Consider the following 25,495-nt stretch of genomic DNA (forward strand, 5'->3'; position numbering starts at 1 on the left):
CTGATGTTGTTATCACTGCTCAGCAGCACTCCCTTGATCTTAGATACCTCCAAGCTTGAATATTTTGGCGTGTTGGGGAGCAATGGCATAACTACCACTGAGAGATAAAGATGAAAACTGGAAACGGAAGCCAACGAGCAGTAAAACAGGGGAGTTGATACACAAAAAGTAGGATATCAAAACCTATTCCTGGCTATAGAAACTCTTCTTAAATACATGGTCAAATTGTTTTGCAATCCAGCTCTTCAACTCTTCTTTCACCACCTCTTTTCCAAGCTTTTCATTGTTATATCAGCAGAAAGGAGAGTATCGCAAACAACTTTAGAGTGATAAGAGAAGTGTAACCATAATTATAGATTCCAATCTCTTGTTGTCCTGATATGTGAGCAGGTTATTTACTTAAACAACAAAAAAAGATGATTTGCAAGATAGTTACCTCTCCCTAATTGGTGTTTTTTTAATGGGTGAAAATTAAATCCAAAACACTTAAGCTTTTGTGATCTTCTCTTCTGTTCCAGGGTTAAACTTCACCAGTCTGAAAACTGCTTTCAGTTTTTTTTAAATATACACACCTACAAAAACAGTAACAAAATGTTTCCAATGAACTATCCATGTATTAAAAAAATACTTCCTTGTTTGTGCAGATGTGTAAAGTTCTCTTAATAGCAGTGACTGACTATTGCCAGTATCTTTTTGGCTTTTTAAAAAGTCTTTCTGTGAAATGTATCCCTCTTACAGAGCTCTGACTGTAGTAGGAGGTTGCATGTGCCTTAGTCTCAAAGCGTTTAATGTGGATATGAAAGTGACTTTCCAAACTGGGAAGCTGGGAAGTCTTTAAACCATTGTGGAGATGTGGCTGATAGTCTCTGCCTAAATACCTATGAGCTTATGTCACTTCTTTGGAAAGTTCATGTTAACTGCTAACATTATCTATTTATGCAAACATTAGCCATGTGTTTTAGATATATTAAATACAAATTGCTGGTACCCTGACCTTGTTACAGAAACAATTTGGGTTATAGCTTGAAGTGGAGGCAAAAAGAGATGTACTGCAAGCAGCTTAATGACTCAGTAGCCCTACACATACATCATGCTTTTGTGTGGTTTGCAAGGAAATGCTGTAAGGAAAGGGTTAATAACATTTGCAGTATATGCCTTAAATATGGAGCTCGGTGGTGAAACTTGTTGCAGAAACACCCTGGGTGCCTTTGCACAAGCCACAAAAAGGAACAGTTTCAGTTCTGGCCTTGCAGAGGTAGGACCAAACCTGACGCTTTTCACAGCTCTGCTCCACTGTGGTGTGTTACAGAACGAGTGCAAGAAGTGGGGACACAGACAGGACACTTGATTTTGGGGTATTTGCCTCATGGGACCCCCAGAGCAGACCCCCAACAACCACCCAGTTAAGACCTGAGGACGTTTGGTGGTGAGATGGCGCTGCTCTCGCCTCTCACACCAACAAGGAACTGAAAACCACTCCCACTCTCACACTAAGGAGGACCTGGAATCAACTCCCACTAACGAGGGATGGTATAATAGTGTCTCGGAGTGAACCAGGTGGGATCCCACCAGCACGAGCACTGAAGGACCAATGGGATGCCACTGGATCCTCAGCGGTGACTTTCTTCTGCTTGTACTTTCTTGTCTTCTCCCTCTCTCTTTCTCCCACTCTCTCTCTTTCTCCCATACACTTAGTATAACAAAGTCAGTATTGTTGAACCCACATTTGGTCTCATTTGCATCTTAATTTGGGCAGAGGACTTTAACATCGAATCATATCAGGTGCTTCCAACAGACATGTACAGGAATGATAAACATTTAGATTAAGATGCTGAAGAACCATTTGTCACAGTTCACCAGAGCTGGTTTTGTACTTCAGGCTGAAGCATGCAGGACCTAATGACAATGAATCATGTTTGTTTGCACTTGTTGAACACAAATGTAAATGCATTAGTGTCTTGAGCATCATGATGGTGGCATCCAACCTGTATATGTGGAGAAAAGGGCTGTTCTACCAGGGTCAACAGCTAGAACAGGAATTAACACTTCTTAAGGTTTCAGAGAAACTTTGGTTTCTTTGTAACTTATACGATGAAGTCAGATACTCTTACAAAATTAGGAATTTAGTCTTCAGTGTTGTGTCACATAGAAGGCCCAGTTTTCCTTTGTGCTTAGATGCAATACACCTGTGGGATCACTGACTTTTAGGGAGATGAAGCCTGAGGGGAGCAGTTAGTGGTGCCAAATGCTTTGCAGCTGAACAGTCTCCCCACTTGGTGTGGGGGGGGGTAGGCAGGACAATCTCAGTCTGTTGCTGGTGTAAATAAAGGTCTGTTGATAATATTCTGTGGAAAACTGTTGCTGCTTACTTTTCAGCAGGGTTATCATCTACTGCTAAATAAATATTTGGTTAATCACCATTGACTCTGTATCACAAACAAGTTTACTATGGAGTAGGACTGCAGTGTTTCCAACTTGAAAAGCCGTGGGGTTTTCCAGTTGCGGTTACAGCTCGTGTAGCTTCTACAGGGCAGGGTTTGGGAGGAACTGGATTTGTTTGCCTGCTATCTTATTCCACGTGTCTTTGTATTGGATAGTTTGCGAAGAACTGTCTGAATTTCAGCTGTTTATAGCACTAGTGTGTTTAGCTGCAGAATTGAATTTTTTTTCATTACAGTGGCTGTGTCTTTGTGTTAACTCTGCCACAAACTTCCTTCTCTCAACAAATGGTTTTGAAAAGGGAGCTAAGAAATAGCTCAATGGAGAAAGCATTGTGTCTGTTTTTCAGTTTAGGGGCTCAAACAAAGAGAAAAATAAAATAACCTACTTCTACAGCTTTTGCCGAGGCAATTGTTCCTTACAAATGTCCTAACAAAAATGAAGTTGCATCCCATCCTCTGTTTACCAGTAAATAAAAGATAATTATTTCTGCTAGCTGAATTCGGTAAGTCCATGCAGAAGTTTTTTGTTTTTACACATTAGTTGCTTTCAGGGTCTGGAGTAACTTAGTGTAGCAGAAAGCCATTATCTCAGTTTAAAGTTGCTGCCAGATTTCATCCCAAGAAATGTTACATGGGAAGTACACAAGATACTGTAAGTCAGTCTGAATCTGATGTCTTTCTCAGCTGTGTCTTAGTAAAAAAAGGGCTCACAGGGTGAATATTTTGTGTAGAGATAATTGTAAATTAGTAAACAGGAGTGGGCCTAATCTCAGTCACATTTTCTGAGGAACACACAGTGCTCTTTGTGCCTTCCATCCAGAGGAGCTGGTCAGGTGAACGTTGTGGATTGAACCATCTTGAGCTGTTGCTTGTGTTAGAGAGGCAAATGGGGTCTGTGTGAGGTCTGCAGCACCTCCGGAGTTTTATTGCCATTCTTTCCCTGCCCTTCTGGGTATGGACAGTGGGAGAGGAAATCTTTCCTCTTCCTCAATGCAACTGGAGGTTTATCTTGCTGCAACAGAGGGAGTTACTTCCAAAAGCCGAGGTGACGTGCCCCGGGGAGGTCAGCACTAGGGAAGGCCCTATCCCAGGTCTGCTCCACAGCTGCTCCCGTCGCGTGGAGAGTCGGACTCGGCCGGAGTGCAGAACACCTGGATTAACTCTGCTCTGGTTCCTTGTCTGTGTGCCAGCACTTCCTGTTTTTAAAGATCCTGTTTACTGTCTGCAGTCCAAATATCCCAGGAAGGTGGGAGGATGGGAAGAAACATGGAAAGAAAACTAAACAGCGTTATTTAAGGTGGACTTTTTATATTTTTAGTTATGTATTCGGCATTTGTTACTTCTCAAATCTAGCTTAATGAATTACATTCTAGAGTAATCTTTTGTTTACATCGTTTTGCACTTATTTCCAAAAGCAGAACTGCATGCAAAAGAGCTGACATTGAAATCTTTAATATTTGTAGCAAGGAGCAGAGTATGGTTTGTGGTGTGCTTTTGCTTCATGTTCTTTCTATTCATGTTCACATAAAACAATGTTTGTCAGTCATATGAAATGGAGTATTAAAGAAAAATATGTAATCAAAGAAAAAGCTTATTTCTGTGGGTACAAAGTGGCATGTTGCTCTGATCTTGTTGCCAAACTTTGCTTTTTATTTAAAGAGCTTGAAAGAGTTTGTGTGATGCTCACTGAGCTCCAGAGCTCACACCTCGCTGTGGAGGAACAGCTCCAACCAGACCAGAACTAGGTGAGAGAGAAATTCTCATCCTGCTACACAGCAAGCCAAGCTAATTGCTGAAGTAATGAGTAAGCAGATATGTGAAGTGTAAAGAGAAGATGCCTTGCTTTTCTAATTCTTTGTTGTGCTTTATGACTATTAGTCCTCTATGAATAACAAAGTCCTGCCCTTTGAGGTGGATCTAGAAATGGAATTACTGAATGATTTCGGACTAAAAAGGGAGATTTAATTCCAGGGTTTCCTTTGTTTAATTCTGCCTTTAACTGGAAGAAAATGTTCTAGGACAGACATTCTGCCTTTGGTATGTCATGGGATCCCTAGGGGAAAAGCACAGTCGTAGTGGGAATTGTAGAGGTCACCAGCAACTTGTGAATGTTTCTTTCTCGTGATCCTGTTTTCGTGGCTCCCAGACACTGAGTGAAGCTATAAACACTGTGCCTGCATGGGTGGGGGAGGGTGGTGAGCAAGGGGATTTGAAAATAAGAATTTGCAAAGCTCTTTTGATTTTTCTTGGAGAGTAAAAAGAAATATTCCAGCAATAGTAAATCTTTTTAAACTCTTCATCTCGGTTTTATTACAGCCGTTTGATCCTTTGTTTTATTCAGTAACATAAAACACGTATTACCTCTTGAAAAATACGTTATAGTGAGTTCTTTTTTTTTTCAGGATGACCTCACCATTAATTTTATTCGTGGTATCTGAAAGTCACTACAAGAATATTGTATTCTGAAATTTAAAAAAAACCCTGGACATAAGATAACTTTAAAGAAAACAGCTCTGAAACGTAGTTGCCCCATGCTCTTGTATCTAACTCGACTGAAACTGCTTTTCACTAATTTTCAGTGAGGTTTTACATTCACAGGAAAGAATGATCTTGTATTTCTGCTGTACTATAATTCTACAGATGCTACCAATAATTTTAGCTCCTTCTAGAGCCAGGCAAATGTACTTGGCCCTGTTTTTGAATGTGGGAAGAAGTAGGTAGCTACAAATAAAATAGGTGGTGTTTGGAACTATTTGCCCGTTTCAGAGGGAATCTAATTGCTAAAATGTTTTTGACAGTGTTAAACCCTTCTGTTTTGCTTCCCTTGAGCTGCTGTTTGTGATCAGATAAGCAATTCCGTGTATCCGCGTGTTTTCTGGGAAATAAGGATGAAAGTAGAACATAAAAAATGAGACACGACTGCAATGCAACATCTTCTGTTTTCTATTCTAAACAAAGCACTATTTCTGCCATTTAAATGTGTGCAATAATGTTTTCATGGAGGACAGTTTCAGACATCTTTGTACCAGTCTTCCCGGATTTTGGAAAAGTGCCAGCTTGGCAAGGAGGAAGAACAAAAGGACAGTACTGAAAATATCTAGTGTGAGGCAGTCTTACTGTCACCACACAGCAGGTTTGGACAGCAGCAAAATTAGACAGGCAACTCTGCCCAGTTTTCTTCATGTTTTGGAGTTCCTGATGTTTCTAAAGATGAGGATAAAACATTCTGGCATATAGGAAGTTTGAAATGTCTCTTGCATTCTGAAAAGTGTTGTTCTTGTTCCGGGAACTCTTTTATCTACACAAACCCACAGCTTCTGTTTTGGAGATTCCACAGTATTTTATAAAGGCTTATTTGGGGTTCATACCTGGAAGTTCATGATTCTGTCAATTTGATAGAGAATTAAGGTTATTTAATGAATAGAAGCCTTTTTCTTAAGGCAAAGCCAGGATTCTAGAGGAAACTTCTGCCTGGAAAAGAAATCAAATTAGACACAAATTCTTACGAGCAGCTCTCTGATACCAAAGATACCACAAATTATTATAAAACATTGCTACATCCTGTCTGTAAAAACAGTGTAATGGGATTTGTCTTGTGAATGGAAAAACTAATGGGCCTCAATTAAAGTGCAGCAGTTTACTGAATGACTCATTCACTTTCAAATATGGACTGATAAAATTGCACTGAGTGTTTAGTCTGTCCTTTTGAATGGGTTTTGAAACACTAGCTGATGTTTATAGCAATGCAAAATTACTCAGTTCTCAGTCACTGGAATGGGTACCTCTCTTTGCATAAGCATCCCATACTTTATACATTCCATACAATGTTACAGCACAGTATATTTCTTGCTTTCTTCTATGCTTGCTAGATTTCTTGCTAGTTGATACATCAGAGATGAAAAAATTTCCTTCTAGAGCCTGTAGGTCCTTGTTCTGATGAGAGAGAGCCTTAGCTATACATCTCCTAAAGGGAACAATAATTTTTTTTCCATAGATTGTCCCATTGACGTGCACAGTGTCTCTTTACCTGTGAGGTGACAAAACTGTCACAGTTTACCAAAACCAAATTTTCTGAACTTGGAATCTCTTATTCTTAATAAGGGATTATATCAGCTATATCAGATGATAGCTAATTTCTATCCTGTGAGAAAATAGATTATATAAATCAGCATTAATATGGTAAGTGTATCTGGATGCAGGTAGGAATCTGTGTTGTGGAAGGTATGTTGTTTATCTTCCTACTTTCTTCCACCACATGTATGTTTACTCTTTTTGAATGGAATCTCAAAACTTGATCACTTCTAGGTTGGATGCTCAGCAAGGGCAGTGGGTTGCTCTCCATCCATTCTCCTCCCAACCTGTGTTTGTGCTTGGAAATGCCCTGACCCGAGTGCAGCAACTTGCATGTGGCCTTGTTGAAGTTCCCAAGGTTTGCACAGTCTCACCTCTCCAGCCTGTGCAGGTCCATCTCCCTGAGGATGCCACTTGTCCCTGGGCTCCTCTTGGACATTGAACCGTTGTCCCCAACTCTTGAGTGCGACCATCCAGCCAATTCCTTATCCACTGAGCAGTCCGTCTGTCATATCCATGTCTCCAGTTTAGAGACAAGGGTGCAGGACATGTCAAGTGTTTTGCACAAGCCCAGGTGTCCCAAAGCTTTTGGCAGGGAAAAAATGTTTAAAGTGCTTTTGGAAGGTCAGGGATTGCAGGTGTGGTGTAGCGTTCATTTGAAGTGTTTGCCTCTACCCTTAGTTTGACTTAAATAACATCTCTCTAGAATTCCCTTAAAATTATAGTCCTTTCACTGTCGAAGAACATAATTGATTCTATTTATTCCAGGCAGCCTTCCAGATTTGAAAGTGTACACAGAAACACAAGCTGCCAGCTATACTTCAAAACTGTTTCTGTTTACATTTTTGCTTTCCAAATCCAAACCCTGGAGGCGTGATTACATGTGCGAGTGAGATGAATGTGCACACAGAATGACTGTGTGCACCATTCCAGCACATGTCTGTATCCCAGTTTAAAACAAAAGCTGCTGTCTTGGTGCAGTTGCTCTAAAAAGTGTAGGTTTTGGGATGTCATTTTTGGACCGTTCGCAAGTTTTTGAAGAAATGGTGTTGAATTGTCATTTACCGTTTGAATTATTTAAGAAGCCAAGGCTGACATTTATTTTGAAGAGACACTTGGCTAGAAGGATTTAATATGTATGTGTGTGTCCCCCACTGCTGCCTCTGGTTCTTTGTTGGCAATTGTTGGTGAGGAGGAAGGAAAAATTACAGTGGAACGAGCCACCATTCTTGCAGTGAAAATGGGCTCTTACAGTTCAGAGGAGTCTCAGCAGGATTGTGAAACTCAAAGACTTCTGATATAAACTCAGTCAAGTGTTGTAAATATTTAATTTGACTGTGATCCATCTATACTACCATTGTATGTGTGTGGACAGGAAAAGTTCATTTAACTGCATATTTTTGTTTGTTTGGGGGTTTCGTGCTGGTTTATGCCATAACAGTGATGTGTTTCTGCCTGTGATTGTAATTAAGAAATGTAATTTGATGGCACTTGATGCAGTGATGTGGGGAGGGAGTCTTGTTCATGCTTTGACTGATCAAACAGATGCCATTTAAGCTGTGTATTTCTTTTTATCTATAAGCTGAGGATAGTTATTGGTAATTTGGAATCCTCTAAGTTACTCTAAATGGTGTTATTTGGGTTCACTGGTAATGTTTTGTAATTGGTAAGCTTCTCAAGTTTGCCTCTTTAAATACACTGTGTGTGCTTAGAACTTTCCATTTCAGCATCCGCTCACTGAGACTATTACAATGATGAGGGAAATAAAACAGCTTCTTTAAACTCTCTTTGAAAAAGAAGTCATTTGCAAAGCCTTTCTAAATATGCATGAGGTATTAGTGGAAAAGCATTTTTCTAAATCTGCAGTGGCACTTCAGTACTTGTGTGGATATTTTTAAAAGCCCAAACTACAACTACAAAGGAGGGATTAAAAAAGACAACCCTATTGCTACTCAGAGTTGCTTAGGAAGCAGTGGGTTTGGGAAAACATCATTTTCATTCTAATGCTTCTTTGTAAGAACTGGAGTGTGGCAAGAGCAGGTACTGGATGTACTTGGAAGAAAACTTTTCAGAAAATAAGTACCAAGACGTAGGAGTGCAGAAGTGAGGATCATTATTTTATTTTTTAACTTATGTAAAAAAATTATATATAAATTTTATATATTTATAAATGTATTCATATATACACAGTGTATATTTATATAAATATATATTTTAAAGAGGGGAAGTTTAGTCTAGGTGGATACTAGAAAAAAATTCTTTGCTGTGAGGGTGGTGAGGCACTGGCACAGGTTGCCCAGAGAAGTTCTGGATGCCCTGTCCCTGGAAGTGTTCAAGGCCAGGTTGGACAAAGCCTTGAGCAACTTGGTGCAGTGGGAGGTGTCCCTGCACGTGGCAGGGGGTTGGAACGAGATGATCTTTAAGGTCCTCTCCAACCCTTAACATTTGATGATCCTGTAATGGATGCCTGTAAAATTAAGAGCAAGGAATGCAAAGATAAGGAACTTTGTTTCAAAACAAAAAATCTGGGATACTGGGTGAAAGTAGCAGGCCTCAGAACAAAGAAGAGCAAGTATTTTGCAACATGAAATGTTCTTCACTCTTGTCCCAGGATGCCAACAGTTTATGTGTGAAAACATCCTGAACAAATTCAGCAGTTCTTGATGGATTTCTTTTGCAAATACAGAAATGTTACCTCTGGTTAAGGACATTAAAAATAGGTAGCGATTACCGTGTGCCTGCCTGGTGGTTCTGCTCTTTTTTTGGCATCTGCCCTTGGCCCCTGGGCTGCAAGACATCTCTGCTCTGCCCAGATACTGTGTTTCTTGTAGCTGCTCTAGGGTGGCATGAGCAGCACAGCTGGAAGGTCAGACACGTGTTCCTCTCCTTTCCTTTGGCCTGGCAAAGACATTCATGCAGCTGCCAAAGGGAACTGGAACAGGGAATCAATGCTAAGTAAAACAAGCCCAACTAAAAAGTGTTAATGGAGCTCAGTTCTTCTGTCTCATTCATGGAAGAAAAGGTTTTGTTGCAATAAGTAGCTTATACTAATTCAGAAAAGCTACAGCCAATCTTGTGTGTACATGGATTCTTAAAATCAAGCTTAGAGGTTTTAATAAATATTTATAACTATTATGTCAGTGTTGTTTGAATACTTCAGAGGGTTGAGATTAGAAAATAGTTTAAAAAAGAAGTATAGAAGCATTGGTTTTGGCTAAACTTAACAAAGCAGATGGTTTGTATCATCCACGTGATAATATGTTTCTCTTTACAAATTAAAAATGTGAAGAACTGGGTTTGAGGTTTGTTTAAAAATTTCTGTAATAAATTGAATATTAGATATTTTCATCTCTCGTGCTACTGAAGTGTTATAATCACGACTTATAAGGTCAAGGTAAAAAAAAAAATCCTCTATTTTTAAGACCGTGTGTATATTGGCATTTTTTCCAAACTAATGTGATTCTGCCATTAACTGTTTTGTTTGAGTAGATATTTAGACAAAATACAAGTTCCTTAGGCATCAGTTGTATCAAGTCTTTTTTTGTGAATGTAAAATACAGCCACGAATATTCATCTGTAATTACAAGCGGTGTTCGAACAGTTTTATCTGAAATCCCCAGCGATGTTTGTATTTCAAATTTTAATATTCAGATTTCTGATTCTTCCTCAGGTTTGCGCGTACGAGTCGCTGCTTGAAGGGCTTGGAGTGCAAAGTTATCTCAAGAATTAAAAATGCCTCCGCGGCCATCATCTGGTGAACTATGGGGCATCCACTTGATGCCACCGCGGATCCTTGTGGAGTGTCTTCTCCCGAACGGAATGATAGTGACACTAGAATGCCTCCGTGAGGCCACCTTACTGACTATTAAACATGAACTCTTTAAAGAAGCAAGAAAATACCCTCTCTATCAGCTCCTTCAGGATGAATCTTCTTACATTTTTGTAAGTGTTACGCAAGAAGCGGAAAGAGAAGAATTTTTTGATGAAACACGGAGACTTTGTGACCTGCGACTGTTTCAGCCTTTTCTAAAAGTTATTGAACCAGTAGGTAACAGAGAAGAAAAGATTCTTAATAGAGAAATAGGTGAGATTATATTTTATTTAAACATAGCTAACCTGTTTAACTGACTACTCCTCTTCAAAATATAAAGAATTGAGATGGGTTGTGTTTGTCACATTTGCATTTCGTAACTGTCAGTTGTTGCATCAAATGTCCAAGGATGCTGATCATAGTAGAGCCAATATTTGTAAACTGTGAGTTAAACTCCTTTTGCTGTTCTGGTTCATTCACATATAAAGCCTTGGCTTTGTAAAACATATTTGTACTTGCCTGTGGGTTAGAGAATATCTTTTTGCTTGTCTCTTATTATCAGGATTTCACATTATTACAGAGCAAAACCTGTTGTATTTTTTGGGAAGTCAATCATAATTTGTTTTGAAGTTTACAGAATTCTCAATTCTGGATTTAACTACAAATCTTAAACCACATTTGCAATAACACGTTTTCTCTGGCTTGCTTAGAAAGTGAAATTTCTTAGGTGGGTTTTGTCTTCCCTTTTCCCCTTTGGACAAAAGAGCATGGAAAGAGGGGAGAAACAAACACCTGAGGTTGGAGAGGGAGAGAGGAGACAAATTGTGATGTTTTGAATCATCTCTGAAGTAGCTTATTGTTTTCCACCATCCACTGAGGAAGCACAGGGAGACTGGCATATATTCCAGCATCTTGGTTAAGTATTAAATTCAGGCAATACAAACACCCCCACTCCTGTTTCATTGCTAACAAGGGAGTACTGCAGTAGCAGAGACTTGTCAACTGGAAATACTTGTTCTGGGGTGCTCCTAATTGTTAAATTATTTAATAGTTGTGAATGCATCGTAAGTAAACTGCTTCTGTTTTGTAAAGCTCAACCAGTTCAGGACTAGGGGAGAGCAGAGGTCAGGTAACCCTGCTACACGACAATTGAAAGGTTCCATTTGAACATTCATGCATAAATAATGATATATCCAAGTCATCTCATTAAAGCAAATGAAATTACTTCTGAGACTGAGGACTTGAGAGAAGTGGACTGTTATTACATGAATCTTTGCCAAAGAGCTTAAGTTCAGTATCTCTTGGTGTGCTTGTTGTGTGTCTTAAATAATGTAGGTCATTAAACAAAAGTATTAATAGCTGTCATTCAGTTGTAAGCACAGTTGATTATGGTCCTAATAGCTACCAACAATCCTGCTAGGGTTTTAGAAAAAATCAGGTGTCACAGCTCCTCTGGTCCCCTTAGGAAATGTTGTGCTGACTTCAAAGGAAGTTCAGTACTGGTCCTTTTCCTCCAGGAGGAATGTCAGCTGTGAGAGCAGTGATTTAAGGCTTCCAGGATCTTTAGGGAATGGGCACCTGTTTTCTAACCTTTTCTGTGTCTGCTAAGTGCACTTGACTTTAGAATTGTGTGGTTCTTGAATGATATAAAACAATTATGTAGAAGCCAATGTTTAAGACATGTATTTTATGCTGCATTTTGTTTAAGACATGCTTTTTTTGGTGACTGACAGAAGGAATGTTTAGCTGTAATTGTCAGTTACAATTATTTCCTCATGCTGCTTCCATGCTGCAGGTTTTGCTATTGGCATGCCTGTCTGTGAATTTGACATGGTCAAGGATCCAGAAGTACAAGACTTTAGAAGAAACATTCTCAATGTTTGTAAAGAAGCAGTGGATCTTCGAGATGCCAATGCACCGCACAGCAGAGCACTGTATGTCTACCCTCCAAATGTAGAGTCTTCAGCTGAACTACCCAAACACATATACAATAAACTAGACAAAGGTAAGATCAATATTTACAGTAGAAACAAATGTGTTTTCAGTGTTTGAAGTCAAAAAGTACAGCTGTTGACTGAGGTAAATCACTGTTTTATGTACTGTATTTAGTACAGTATAGCAATCCCTTACACCTTAAGTTCTTCAGAATAATTTTCTTGATAGAGTGTGGGTTCAAAAGAATAATTAAAATTACGCTTTTTGCTATTCTGATAACTAAATCTTGAAATATAACTCGGTAAATAGAGGTGACTTTTTAATGGGTTTTGCAGTTTTCTATGACATTCAGAAATCTGGAATTAAATCATGCTGAATCAGTGAGTTATCTTGCAGTCCTGAAATATGAGTGAGTTACTGCTGTTTTCTTGAAGGCCAAATAGTCAGTAGTATTCAGTTAATAAAAACATTCTTAACCTCAGGGCTAAAAGTTTGAATTTACACTTGAGTCAAAAATAAACTGAGTGCACCCAGTTCCTTGCAGAAGTTATAAACCCCTCTGTCGGTTTGGACTATGAATCTTGCTTACATCTTTATTTAATACTGAAAGCAATTCTCTGTGTTGGGAAGGAGGTGAGAGTTGTTTGGTTTGGGTTTTTTTTGGGGGGGAGTTTGTGCTTTTTGTTTTGAAACTGCATTTTAAAGATAGACCTAACATGATTTTACATTTGTTCTAGGGCAAATTATAGTGGTGATATGGGTAATAGTCTCACCAAACAATGATAAACAGAAATACACCTTAAAAATCAACCATGACTGTGTGCCTGAGCAAGTTATTGCTGAAGCAATTAGGAAGAAAACACGAAGTATGTTGCTGTCATCTGAACAACTGAAACTTTGTGTCTTGGAGTACCAGGGCAAATATATCTTAAAAGTGTGTGGCTGTGATGAATACTTGCTAGAAAAATGTCCACTGAGCCAGTACAAGGTAAGTAACATGAAGGATGTATTTTTAAAACTGCACTAAAATAGTCCAAATTTGTGGGGGAGAAAAGGGATCAATTTTAGGTTTGACTTTTTCATTAAATTAATCCAAAACATAGAATGTAACAGTGTATGCCCCTTTAAACAAATTGGCTGATGCACGTGTGTAGTGTGCATATTTGTTGCTTTATGTGCTTCAAAAGAGCATGAGGAGAAAATGTAATTTAAACTAGAATTTGTGTCACTAGCGTAATTTTTATTCTTCTTTCTTAACTCTAACATTAGTGATAAATCAGTGGTAGGTACTTTTAGAAATATCCTAGATTTTTAATGGCAGGAGATGAATTAGATTTGAATAGTGCTGATGCAACACCAAAGGAAATTCAATCAGATTGTAAATTATGAGACAACTGTTGCTACTGTAAATCTTGTCCTAAAGGGGTGGAAAAATAGAAAACTCTCTTTTCCTGTTATGTACATCTTTATCACTTCTTTAATAAGATAAAAAATGTAAACCTCCAGCACCACAGAAATCATTGCTAAGCCTTGCTTGTGTCTGTCTGTCCTTCACTGCCTGGGTTTTTTTAGTGCTGGGAGTGTGAGACAGAACATTTGACAGAAGAGCATCTGAGCAGCCCTCTCTGGAACAGACAATAATGTCACCCTGTAGATTTCCTGACAGACTGCTGCTGCTTCCTCTCTGAGGAATGAATTGTAATAAACAGCTTCCATTCCTTCAGCTAAAATGGTTGACAGTCTGATCTTCAGAGCAATGGAGGAGAGAAGGAGGGGTGGGGGATCCTGAGTAATGGGAAAAGCAGCTCTTTACTATGGGAGCTGGGGAACAAGTGCAGGCATACATGAATAATTCTGTAGAGTCATCTTAAGATCAAACACCAGACCTATTTGATCTAGCGTGGCTTCCTCAGAAGCATCTGGTTTGCCTTTGCTGTGCTGCAGCAGAGCTTGCTCATTAACTCCAGGGCTGGACCTGAATTAATACTGTATTTTGTGGTGCTGTTGCCAGACTAAATACTCTCAGCACTCAGACCCGACTGGACACCAACAGCCTTACAGCTAAAGTGTGTCAGGAGCAGAGTCTGTCAGGATCAGTGCTGAGTGTAAGGTAATAAGCACAACTGAACCAAAAATGACTGTCTGCCATTTGCCTCGTGCTCCTGCCTGTGACCAGGAGTACCAGTCACCTGTGCTAGGGCTGCACAGCGGGCTGGTACAGCACTTGCTGTTCAAAAACGTGTCAACTGCTTCCAGAGACAGCTCAAATCCGTCTGCTTTGTGCTGCACTGCACCAGAGCTAAAGAGCTGTACAAGAAACCTGACTGTTTTTGTCAGCTCTGCTCCCTCTCTCCAGTTCAACCTCTTGTTGTAGACATTGTTCATATCACAAAATCTGTATGAAGTGCAGCTGTGCAACCCTATCCAGCATGTATTGAAACTTTTGGATGTTGTAACTATGAACACTGTAAAGGGTGTGCACACAGGGACACAGCCAGCTCTTTAAATACGCTTCTACTTTTCTGATTTCCTGCATAGGTTTGAATTACCAGGAGTGTAGACTTTTAAAACATACAGCATTTTTTGGGTTTGTTTTGCTGCAGTACATAAGAAGCTGTATAATGCTTGGTCGAATGCCCAACCTGATGCTGATGGCCAAGGAAAGCCTGTACACCCAGCTGCCCCTGGACACCTTCACAATGCCCTCCTACTCCAGGCGGATCTCCACAGCTACACCCTACATGAACGGAGAGGCTACAACCAAATCCCTCTGGACTATAAACAGTGCTCTCAGAATAAGAATCCTCTGTGCAACCTATGTAAATGTGAACATTAGAGACATAGACAAGGTAAAGGCGTCACATGATTTTCAGCAGCTCATAGTTGTCCTCCTGAGTTTTCGGTTCTGCATTGACACTGGAAAAGAATAGTTATTTAACTAGGAAATTATACCACTTTTTATTTAAATTGAAGTGCTCGATTCTAAAGAATATGTCCATGTTTCAGCATATGGAAACTTGTATACTGCTTAAAAAGTTCAAGTTGTGGTATTTAGCTAAATATTCTGCCTGGGAGAAGCAGGATTCAGTTTGCATAGTTCCCTTCAGCAGAGTATGTAATGGATAGAAAAAGAAAACCCATGTTGCTTCTAAATAATTATGTTTAAGGATGTGTTACAGTAATTGACAGTACTTTTGGTTAGGGGATGCTGGATAATGTGCTACTGTCTGCGTTTATGAAAAGAGAGGCGTGGGGTGATAAGGCAGAAAAGGCAGGTGGAGGGTTCAATCCCATTGAAGACATCTACAACCCCGGCTCTCTTTCCTCAGAATTTGTTCGGTGTTTTTTTTCACTGTACCTTGGCACAGGAAAAAATGAGAATAAATTCCAGAGTTGTTTTATTTTAGTGTTCATTTCAAGTTGATTACTATATTTTTTAAGGACTAGTTTTGCAATTAGTAAGGAAAAAGACCAAAATGTTTTTTCTAGAAGGGTTTGCTTATATGCTTGGCTTCACACCTGACAGAGCATGAATTAATTTGGTTTGGGGAATGTTGGGGCTGTTTGGTTTTCAGTTTTGTTTTTGTTTTGCACTTGCTGAAAATGAAAGGGTAATGGGTTGTAATCCTGGTATGTGTTGATAGCAATGCAAAAATTTGTTTATAGTAATATTTCAGAGACAGTATTAATATGGATGTTGTTTTCAGATCTATGTTAGAACAGGTATCTACCATGGAGGGGAACCTTTGTGTGACAATGTGAATACTCAGAGGGTACCTTGTTCTAACCCCAGGTAAGTTAAACACCTGAGTGACTATAGGGAACCTGACTTCCAGGGCATCATAAGTGATAGCACTGAGGGAGTAAAGGCTCCACTTAGCCATTACTTCACTCAGGTAGAGCTCCTTGCTGGGAATCCTTTGCCTTAAGTTTTGTAAAAATATATTACATAACCCTATATATAAAAATAACATTAATTTAATTCAAGCACAAGCATTTTATCTTGCATATAAAAGTATAGTTTCTTTACTGAACACATCAGTTTTACATGAGCATTTACTGTCGCCTCTGAAACACCAATATAATTCATATATATAAACTATAATTCATAATTCACTCATTAATACTGTGAAACCAGCACAGCTCTAGGAAGCTGAGCTCTGGTTTTGCCTGTGGATCAGCAGTAGGTGTTCCAGCTGCAGGTTCAGATTTCACTCTCAGCACGAGGCAGTGTGATGTCATGTAACCTGCAAATTGGTTCTGGGGAGGTTGCACAGTGTGTTCCAAAGGGGAACCACGTGGATGTGGAGAGAGGGGTATCACCTGCTAACGTGGAAGTGACTGCCAGAGCTGGGCTGATTTTCCAGGGTGTTTGACATACTGTCAATATTATCTGGGAAAAAAAATGACCTGAACTCACGAGAGCAAAAACAATTTTTATATATATTTGTATATAAACACTGAAGACATCTTTTAGCTGCCTGTTCTCATAACTTTAACTAATGAGGAGGTGTGAATTCCAGCATCTGCTAGGATTAGATGCAAAGTATGTGTGCAGAAGTAATTCTTGACTTGCATTTTCTGACTTCATGTCTTTATTAAAAAATTTTGAAACTTTTATTTTTATCTGTACGTTTTCTATGAATATGATTAGGTTTTATAATTAAAGGGCTAATAATATACATAGTTGTTGAAAAATAGACTCTCCTTCGGAGTTGCCCTGAATATAGCTGTACTTGAACTGATAGTTTAAACTGTTTCAGAGAGAAAATCTGGGAAAGGTGGTGAAGGTTATGACTTAAAAACATGAATATAATTGCACAGATTTCTATTTTATGAAATGAACACATAAGAAAAGCGAATTGAAGGTTATCTGCCAATTTCTTCATTCTTAGAGAAAGGCTTTCACAGTTATTTCTATGGAAAACTGCTTTTAGTAGCTTACAGACACATTGAAAAAATTAATGCTGTCCTTGGAAGCTGCTGCCTCTTTCAACTGAGAAAATTCAACATGACAATCTGCTTAGGAGAAGAAACTGTGTTCAGAAGTTCCTCTTCAGAAGCACAGTTCTTCCAACTGAGAGCTAAATTCTACTTAGAGAAGCTAATGAAAACAAAACCAAACTATTCCTGTAGAACCAATCTGTGCTCTTATTACTATAGTAAATAAAATAATCTTTGAGTTAGGAACATGGATTTGAGTTTCCGTGTTATATCCCCATCTTGCAGTTATCTTTTTCAGCAGTTCAAATTTAATTCAGTTCTGAAAGCCATGCCACATTTTTCCCAGTTTCTTTTTTTCCCTGAAAAATATTTCCCTGAAAAATATTTCACAGGCTAAACCTTACATCAGTAAGGTTTATATTGCATATATTGTATATATGCAAATCCATTATGTTTAGGTTGCAGGAATGGAACCTACCATGATTTTTTAGACAGTGTTGGTGCTAGAAGGCTACTGGGGAGGTTACCATTCCCAAAAGAAGTGGATGTGGTCAAATGTGTATATGGAGATCCCTTTTCAGTCAGAAAATGTACTCTTTATGCACATACAGAGTTTAGACTGGAATATGACAAATGCCTTTTAGTGTAACTCTTGATTGAATGCACTTGCCTGCATGCTCTCCTTTAACCTGGTTTAATTCTGCTTTCTGAATCCTGCAGATGGAATGAATGGCTGTTGTATGACATGTACATTCCTGATCTCCCACGTGCTGCTCGGCTCTGCCTCTCGATCTGCTCCGTTAAAGGCCGGAAGGGAGCTAAGGAGGTAAAATGCTTCATGGATTTAATGCACTAATGAGCAAAAGCTACTTAAATCAAGTTTGGGAAAAACATGTGGTAAATGCTGTCCTGGCAAGGAGTCTTAGTGCACTGTTTGATTTGAATCTGCTTAAAATAGGGTGGTTTTTTTTTCTTGTGTCTTATTCAGGCTACCACTATTTTTGTGTTTGGAAATTAAACTACACAGAAAAAAGCTTATGAGTTGAGCCCTGTAAATCACATCTATGCTGCATTTCCAGACACAAAGACCAGTGTTAGTGTTTTGAGGTGGAAATGCCTTTAAACTTAATTTTGTAAACCCATGTTACTAACTTATTTATCTTTAAAGGACGATATTTACACTTTTAGAGTTGAATTTTCAAGTAAAGAAAATCTGTGTTCCTATAGCATTTGATGAAAGATCTCAAGTAGTAATTTTTAATAGTTTACATGCAACACCTAATTCTAGCCACCAGCATCATTACATTCTGGGTTTGAGTGTGTGTCACAGGTACTATATTAGGAGGGTTTTGTCTTGGATACTTCCAGGGATGGAGCATCCACAGCTTCTCAGGGCAACCTGTGCCAGTGTCTGACCACCCTTACAATAAAAAAAAAATAATAAATATTTCTTTTGCGTAATCTAAAACTATTGGCTTTCAGTCTAAAACTGTTGCTCCTTGTTCTTTCACTACAGGCCTTGGTAAAAAGTCTCTCTGTGTCAAAAAAACTTTCTACATCATCTTGACTTATTCTGATGTGAGGAAGGTGTCAGCATGTGTTTGCAATTCGTTTGATATAATTTTGTAAAATGATTGCTCTGACAGTCATTCACAGAAAAATACGGTGCAGCTTCCACAATCTGCTTTCTGCTAAGCTGGGAATGTAACAACTTGATCTGGGAGGAATATATTGTTTCTTCTGACTCGCTCTGCAGTAATTCATAGATGACCCTGAAAAAAATCATATTTTAATCTCTTTAAGGAGCACTGTCCATTGGCTTGGGGAAATATAAACATGTTCGATTACACAGACACTCTTGTATCTGGGAAAATGGCTTTGAATCTCTGGGCAGTACCTCATGGGCTGGAGGATTTGTTGAATCCTATTGGTGTTACTGGATCAAATCCAAATAAGGTATTTGCATGCCAGCTTCCTCAAGAGTATATTTTCAAAATATGCTGTATTCTAATAAGTATCATTCGACAGAAAAAGTAATTTGAATTCCCTTTACACAGGAAACTCCATGTTTAGAGCTGGAGTTTGATTGGTTTAGCAATCCTGTAAAGTTTCCAGATATGGCAGTGATAGAAGAACATGCCAACTGGACAATATCACGTGAACTGGGATTCAACTACAGCTATGCAGGGCAGGTAAGGCAAACCCCCCCTTCCAAGATCAGCTACTGAAATAGGAAAGTATTATTTACTACTTTATTTTACTCAGTATGTTAGTGATAAAACTTTTTTCTTTTATACCCTGATTTACTGTAAAATCAAGTAATCAAGTTTTTGTCGTGTGTTTAGTAAAATGAGTAATATATTCTCCTTTCTTTATATTACCAGTAAACTGACCTAATGGTTCACTCACCAACCAAAACACTTCAAAGAGAAACTGTCTTGCTGTACAAAACGTCAGGGCATTTTTAACATTTTTGTATTGCTAATTCAGGTGTCTAAAATACTTAGTTTAACTATTCAAAAGTTGTAATTCTCCCTCAGTGACGCTGTTTTTCCTTGTTGCAGTTTCGTGTTTATGTGTAGGCTTTCCTGTGTAACCCAGAGGTGCTTAAACTCTTTACTGTCTCTTTTATGGGCTAGTTCCGACCACAAGTAGAGGGAATTTTAAGAGAATTGACTGGCACACACATGGGTGTAGTCCTTTATCTCTTCTCTTCCACGGAAGGGAGCTTGGGCGTTGACAGTTGGCTTTTTGGTGAGGTTTGGAGCTTTCTTCAAAGCACTTGTTGGATGAATAAAAGAAGTAAAAAAAAGAAAAGCAGCAAAGCTAAAATTGCTCTGTATTTAAAACCATGGCTGTGAAATCAGTTGTTTTACATTTTCTTCTGGAGGCTGCTTCAAAGACTTGAGAGTTTCCCCAAGAGAGCTCCATGGTCTGTGTGAAGAAGAGTCTCGTGGTGGAAAGTTTCGCTGTGCCAAAAACTGCGTAGGTGGTAGTGAGCGTCCACTTTGGGAATTCTGGTGATATTTATAACATATCAACATATCTTGAACAACAGGCTGTAGGCATTTGATTTCTCTTGATACTCTGCAGGAAGTCCCTCATAGAGTAGCATATCTGCTGTGGTTTATGCAGCAATGCTGCAGGGCTCTCAATGAATGTTTAAGGCCAGCTGGCTTCTTGGTAAATAACATTCCTTTGCTATAACACAGCCTATTACCTGAGCTTGTATATGCTCAACTTGTTTTGTTTTTGTCTGTAGGCAAAAATAAAAAATGGTGAGGAGGATAAACTCACTTCAGTGGCAAAGTAGTAGTCAACTTACACTTTACAATTGAAAAAAAACCCCTGAAGTATAATAAGGTCTCAAATTATTATCTTATCTTTTTTTGGTGATAATCCTTACAACACCATAGAAGAAGTTCATAGTGGTTAAATATGGAAAAGCCTTTGTTTTTAGTTCTGAATCTTTTTCACTCCTTTCAACAGCTCTCAGCAGTCTGAAGCTGGGGGTAGAAATGACCAGTTTCATTTTGTGCTGCATTATGTTGTTCATCAGATATCAACTGCTGCCATTTCTCCACACTGCTAATTTAGTTGAAATGTTAAAATACTGTGTTAAACACACTTTCCTATGTGTTGTATGGCAACAGAAAGAATTGTGTGGAGGGTTAATGTACCACTTTCTCTCTGCAGAGTAACAGAATAGCCAGAGACAGTGAATTGACAGAGAGTGACAAGGAGCAGTTGCGAGCCATCTGTACACGAGACCCTCTGTCTGAAATCACTGAGCAAGAGAAGGACTTCCTCTGGAGACACAGGTATTGGAAATTAAAAACCAAACCAAAGAAAAACCCTTGTTGGCATAACAAGACTTCACCCCATTCCCTCTAAATTTGTCATGATTATGCTGGATTTTGCTCCCTTTTCCTCCATACTGTGGAGTTGGTATTTTATACAAGGCTTGCAAAGTGTTCTGCGCTGTATGTCTTGGTTAAGGCCATGGAGAAAAGTCAGTTACTGAATGAGTTCACATTTTCCCTGTTGCTTCAGTCTTACCTGCATGCATGGATCCTGACAGCTGTCTGGGTATCCATGGGATTCTGCTGACAAAGGAAGAAAAAGGTGCAAGGCTGTGGGGACATAGTAGATGGTTATTGAAGCAAAAATAATGTTTTTTACATGCAACTTTTTTCTCTTTTGTAGACACTATTGTGTGAATACTCCAGAAATTCTGCCCAAATTACTTTTGTCTGTTAAATGGAATTCTAGAGATGAAGTGGCCCAGGTAACAAAAAGCACTGAAGAAGTTTTAAGTTTTGAAGAAGCTTTAAAATATGCTATTTTAAAGAAAACTCCTAGAAGTTAAAAACATGTTATGTGTGCATGATACATTGAATGAAAACTTGGATGATTCAAGTTGCCACTATAATTGACAGATGCCTCTGGTCCAGAGTTCTTGTTCTTTAGCTCAGCCTGAGTCTTAAGATTTTTCTCTTGGTTGGCATTACTTGAATCCCTCTTATGTTGCAACTTGTCAGTTAAATGTGAGAGTTTGTTTTCATTCTTTTTGTAGTGGATAAAACAACAAAGTCAACTGGCAACTAATATCAAATTATTGATTGAGAGGACAAGGAAGTAAATTGCTTCCACTCGGATGCAGTTTGTGTCTGACAATACCTGCCAATGGCTCTGTTTTACAGCTTCTTCCTAATCAGTGCAAACTTGTAACATGCCTGGACTTCTTGTCCACAGATGTACTGTTTGGTAAAAGACTGGCCTTCAATCAAGCCAGAGCAAGCAATGGAGCTCTTGGACTGTAATTATCCAGATCCAATGGTGCGAGCTTTTGCAGTTCGGTGTCTGGAGAAGTCCCTGACAGATGACAAACTGTCTCAGTATCTAATCCAGCTGGTACAGGTACATAACATATTTTGGTGTGTTTGTTGTCTTGTGTATATTCAGTGATCACAGAGGCTTAAAATACAACAAAAGTTAAGATGTTGTGAAAAATAGGTCAGCAAAAATATCTTGTTTGCTTTGTGGATTATTTAGGAGAAGATGAAATGTAGTTTTTTTTCTGTAGTGCTGCGGTTTTGCTTGTTGATACTGAATGCCAGAATTTTGCAGAGATGCAAAACTGTTCTACCAACTGGAACAGGCAGCTATTTCAGCTGTCCTAACATAAGGGAAAGTATGAGCAGAAGCATCTTCTCAAAATTTTGAGCAAGTTGAGGCTAAAATATTTGGTAACAGTAAAGGAAGCATCAGATGGTAAGTTCCTGAAATAGAAGCAGCCAGTGCACAGTTAGCATATATTGTTCAAATCCTAACACATGCAAGTATTAATACCAAGATCAGTAATTCTACAAAAATTAATGTAGAACATAGATTGCTTTTTATTTAACTGTCTTTAATCTGTATATTTTTCATAGAAATAATAACTGCAGATGATTTTTTTAATTTTCTTTTATCCTTAACTAGGTTCTGAAATACGAACAGTATTTAGATAATCAGCTTGTGAGATTTTTACTCAAGAAAGCACTGACCAATCAAAGGATAGGACACTTCTTCTTTTGGCATCTAAAGTAAGCTTAATGTCATGTTAAGGGGTGGTGGGATTCCTATTACCTACAAACAATTAGTTGTTCTAAAGGCTTGGCATACTAAATGTCCATTCTTAAGAAGATGTTACCACTCATAATAAAGATTAGTTTATGTGGGTTAAGAGTTTGAATGCATAGTTTGGTGATAGAAATCATGTCTTGCGGTTTCAAAAGCTAGTTAATAGATACTTAGGCATGTCCTTCTTTTTGTCTAATGATGATTATTGTAAAAACAAGGTAGTCTGAGACTGCTGAAAGCCTCTCAGATTTTTAGCTGCCCAGTCCTCCATCAGTTTTTTCCAGATAATTTTACAAATATATGAGGCCTAATGAAAGCCACTCAATTTGACCAGATAAAGCTTTGAAAAAGCTTACTAAAAACTCTTTTTCCTTGCCTATTACAGGCTTATTATAGAGCTTGATATCCCAAATATCTCAGTGTTCTTCCTTACTGAATATAACATTGGCTTTTGAAATTCCTAATGTTGAGAAGATTGAGTATAGATCAGTGTCCAACATACAAGGCTGTAGCTTGGTCTCACCTAAAAATGCTGCTCTAAGCTGGTGTGATCAGACACAGAAATAGAAGCAAGGCATCTTTGTGCTTTCAGTTTTCTGCTTTCCTTGGTAACCATCAAGGAAAAGGGAATAAGTTGCCTGGTTAACTTGTTTGAGGGGATGTATTTTAGGACTGTATGAGGAAGTTACAAGTATAGCTAATTTTTGAAACCTCTAAGTGGTCTTGTCTCTAAGCTACAACTGTTCTTCCTCTCTGTGTAGGTCTGAAATGCACAATAAAACTGTCAGTCAGAGGTTTGGTTTACTTCTGGAGTCCTACTGTCGAGCGTGTGGAATGTACCTAAAGCATCTGAGCAGGCAGGTGGAGGCTATGGAGAAGTTGATCAACCTCACAGATATTCTCAAGCAGGAGAAAAAAGATGAGACCCAGAAGGTATTATAATCTGTCCATGTATCAAAACTGTTGCTGTTTTGTCATAGGAATTACTTAGAACTGTTCTATATGATGAACTAGGAAAGCGTTAATGCCAACTTCAGTAGGTTTAGGTTTATGTTATCCTAGGACCTGTAATATTTTCTGTGCAATGCCATTGTCTACCCCTTCAGGCAATAGAGCTAAAGTTAAAGGTTTCAATTTGTGTAATGTGATTATTTATCAGGTACAGATGAAGTTCCTTGTGGAACAGATGAGACGCCCAGATTTCATGGATGCTTTGCAAGGTTTTATCTCTCCTCTCAATCCTGCGCATCAGCTGGGGAATCTTCGGTATCGTATTCAGTTCTGAAGTTTGTCTGGGTATTTAAGTAAATGTTTAGCCATGGTAACACTGACAGCATTGAGGTTAAATGTTAACATATTAAATGTTAGCATCTTCAAACTTCACTGAATAAAATCTGTAGCAGAGTAATCCATAAACAGGACAGTAATTTCAATCTAATGGTGTAAGAAATTAGGGAACAACGTGATCCTTAGCTGTTCCTTTAAGGTGATGGGAACTGCAATCCTTTTTCCAGTTGTAAGGACCACGCACTACCAAAGGAGTATTTACTGCATAATCATATCTTCTGTTGGTCTTAGCAAATGGTTAACATTGCACTTACTAATTTAAGTCTGAGTCTGAAATTAAAAATCATGGATTGTCAGTTACCTCTGCATTTTTAATTTGGTACTAGTTCAGATATTGTCCAAAACAAGGGGAACAAAACTATACAGTATTACAGAAACATGATATGAGTATCAAATTGTGCCTGTTTCATAGATATCTTATCTCTTTTAGGCTTGAGGAGTGCAGGATAATGTCATCTGCAAAAAGGCCGCTGTGGTTGAACTGGGAAAACCCAGATATTATGTCTGAATTGTTATTTCAGAACAATGAGATAATATTTAAAAATGGAGATGGTAAGGAAAAATAAGTGTAATTCAAACACTACATATCTGTTTATTTTCCTAACCTATTGTTTAGTGGTTTTTCTAAGCATATAAAATACACATATAAAAAATAATTTAAAAAATCAGCTTAACAAAGCCATTTTTTTTCCAGAAAAACTAAACATGGACAAATAAGTATTTATCTCAATCAAGTACAAATTTTGAATGTTCTAAGATGTTCAGCCTGTTGAGGTGGAACATGATACTATGTACTGTTTGTTCTTTTTACTTGAAGATGTCTTCAAGATACTACAGATGTGTAATCTATAATTCCATTTTCATGGTTTTAGTGTATATTTTTAAAATCACCACCACAAGTTTATATTGATTTTTGAATATTTAAAACACGCTTTTCTCTATTGAGGGAACAAACCCTAAACTGTGCAAACCTCATTACCTTTAGATGTATTTAGACATACTTCTGGGGGGGAAAAGTAAAGTAAGATCTAACCAAGTATTCTGGTGTTACAAAATTTGCAACCTTTGACTATTTCAGACTTGCGTCAGGACATGCTGACACTTCAGATAATTAGAATTATGGAAAACATCTGGCAAAATCAGGGTCTTGACCTTCGGTAAGCATTAGAAGTCATTTCCAAGCAATACTGTTCTTAATGGATTTTGCATTGTTTTTTTTCCCAGAGATTGCTCCTGTTTTCCCAAGGGTAATAAATGAAATGCTATAAATAGGCATGTTTGTACATTTTAGAGCAAATTTGATTTTTTAATAACCTTCGGT

At 38.3% G+C, this 25,495-nt stretch overlaps 1 protein-coding gene across 2 annotated transcripts in view; it reads left to right on the forward strand.

Moving 5' to 3' along the window:
- PIK3CA (phosphatidylinositol-4,5-bisphosphate 3-kinase catalytic subunit alpha) overlaps nt 1-25,495 on the forward strand; it is a 42,209-nt gene that overhangs the window by 6,093 nt on the left and 10,621 nt on the right. The window contains exons 1-17 of one of the 2 annotated variants that reach the window (XM_064665889.1): nt 3,514-3,738; nt 10,183-10,596; nt 12,119-12,328; nt 12,996-13,246; nt 14,862-15,107; nt 15,966-16,051; nt 17,923-18,028; nt 19,006-19,158; nt 19,260-19,394; nt 20,899-21,023; nt 21,409-21,490; nt 21,958-22,122; nt 22,687-22,790; nt 23,589-23,760; nt 23,987-24,093; nt 24,605-24,726; nt 25,253-25,331. In XM_064665889.1, the coding sequence (XP_064521959.1) occupies nt 10,245-10,596; nt 12,119-12,328; nt 12,996-13,246; nt 14,862-15,107; nt 15,966-16,051; nt 17,923-18,028; nt 19,006-19,158; nt 19,260-19,394; nt 20,899-21,023; nt 21,409-21,490; nt 21,958-22,122; nt 22,687-22,790; nt 23,589-23,760; nt 23,987-24,093; nt 24,605-24,726; nt 25,253-25,331 (2,495 nt within the window). In that variant the 5' untranslated portion in view covers nt 3,514-3,738; nt 10,183-10,244. Of the gene's footprint in view, nt 1-3,513; nt 3,739-10,182; nt 10,597-12,118; nt 12,329-12,995; nt 13,247-14,861; nt 15,108-15,965; nt 16,052-17,922; nt 18,029-19,005; nt 19,159-19,259; nt 19,395-20,898; nt 21,024-21,408; nt 21,491-21,957; nt 22,123-22,686; nt 22,791-23,588; nt 23,761-23,986; nt 24,094-24,604; nt 24,727-25,252; nt 25,332-25,495 lie in introns of those variants that run through there. The other variant, XM_064665890.1, reaches the window with a different exon arrangement.

Source organism: Pseudopipra pipra, chromosome 10 (assembly GCF_036250125.1).
Source record: "Pseudopipra pipra isolate bDixPip1 chromosome 10, bDixPip1.hap1, whole genome shotgun sequence".
NCBI classification, from domain to species: Eukaryota; Metazoa; Chordata; class Aves; order Passeriformes; family Pipridae; genus Pseudopipra; species Pseudopipra pipra.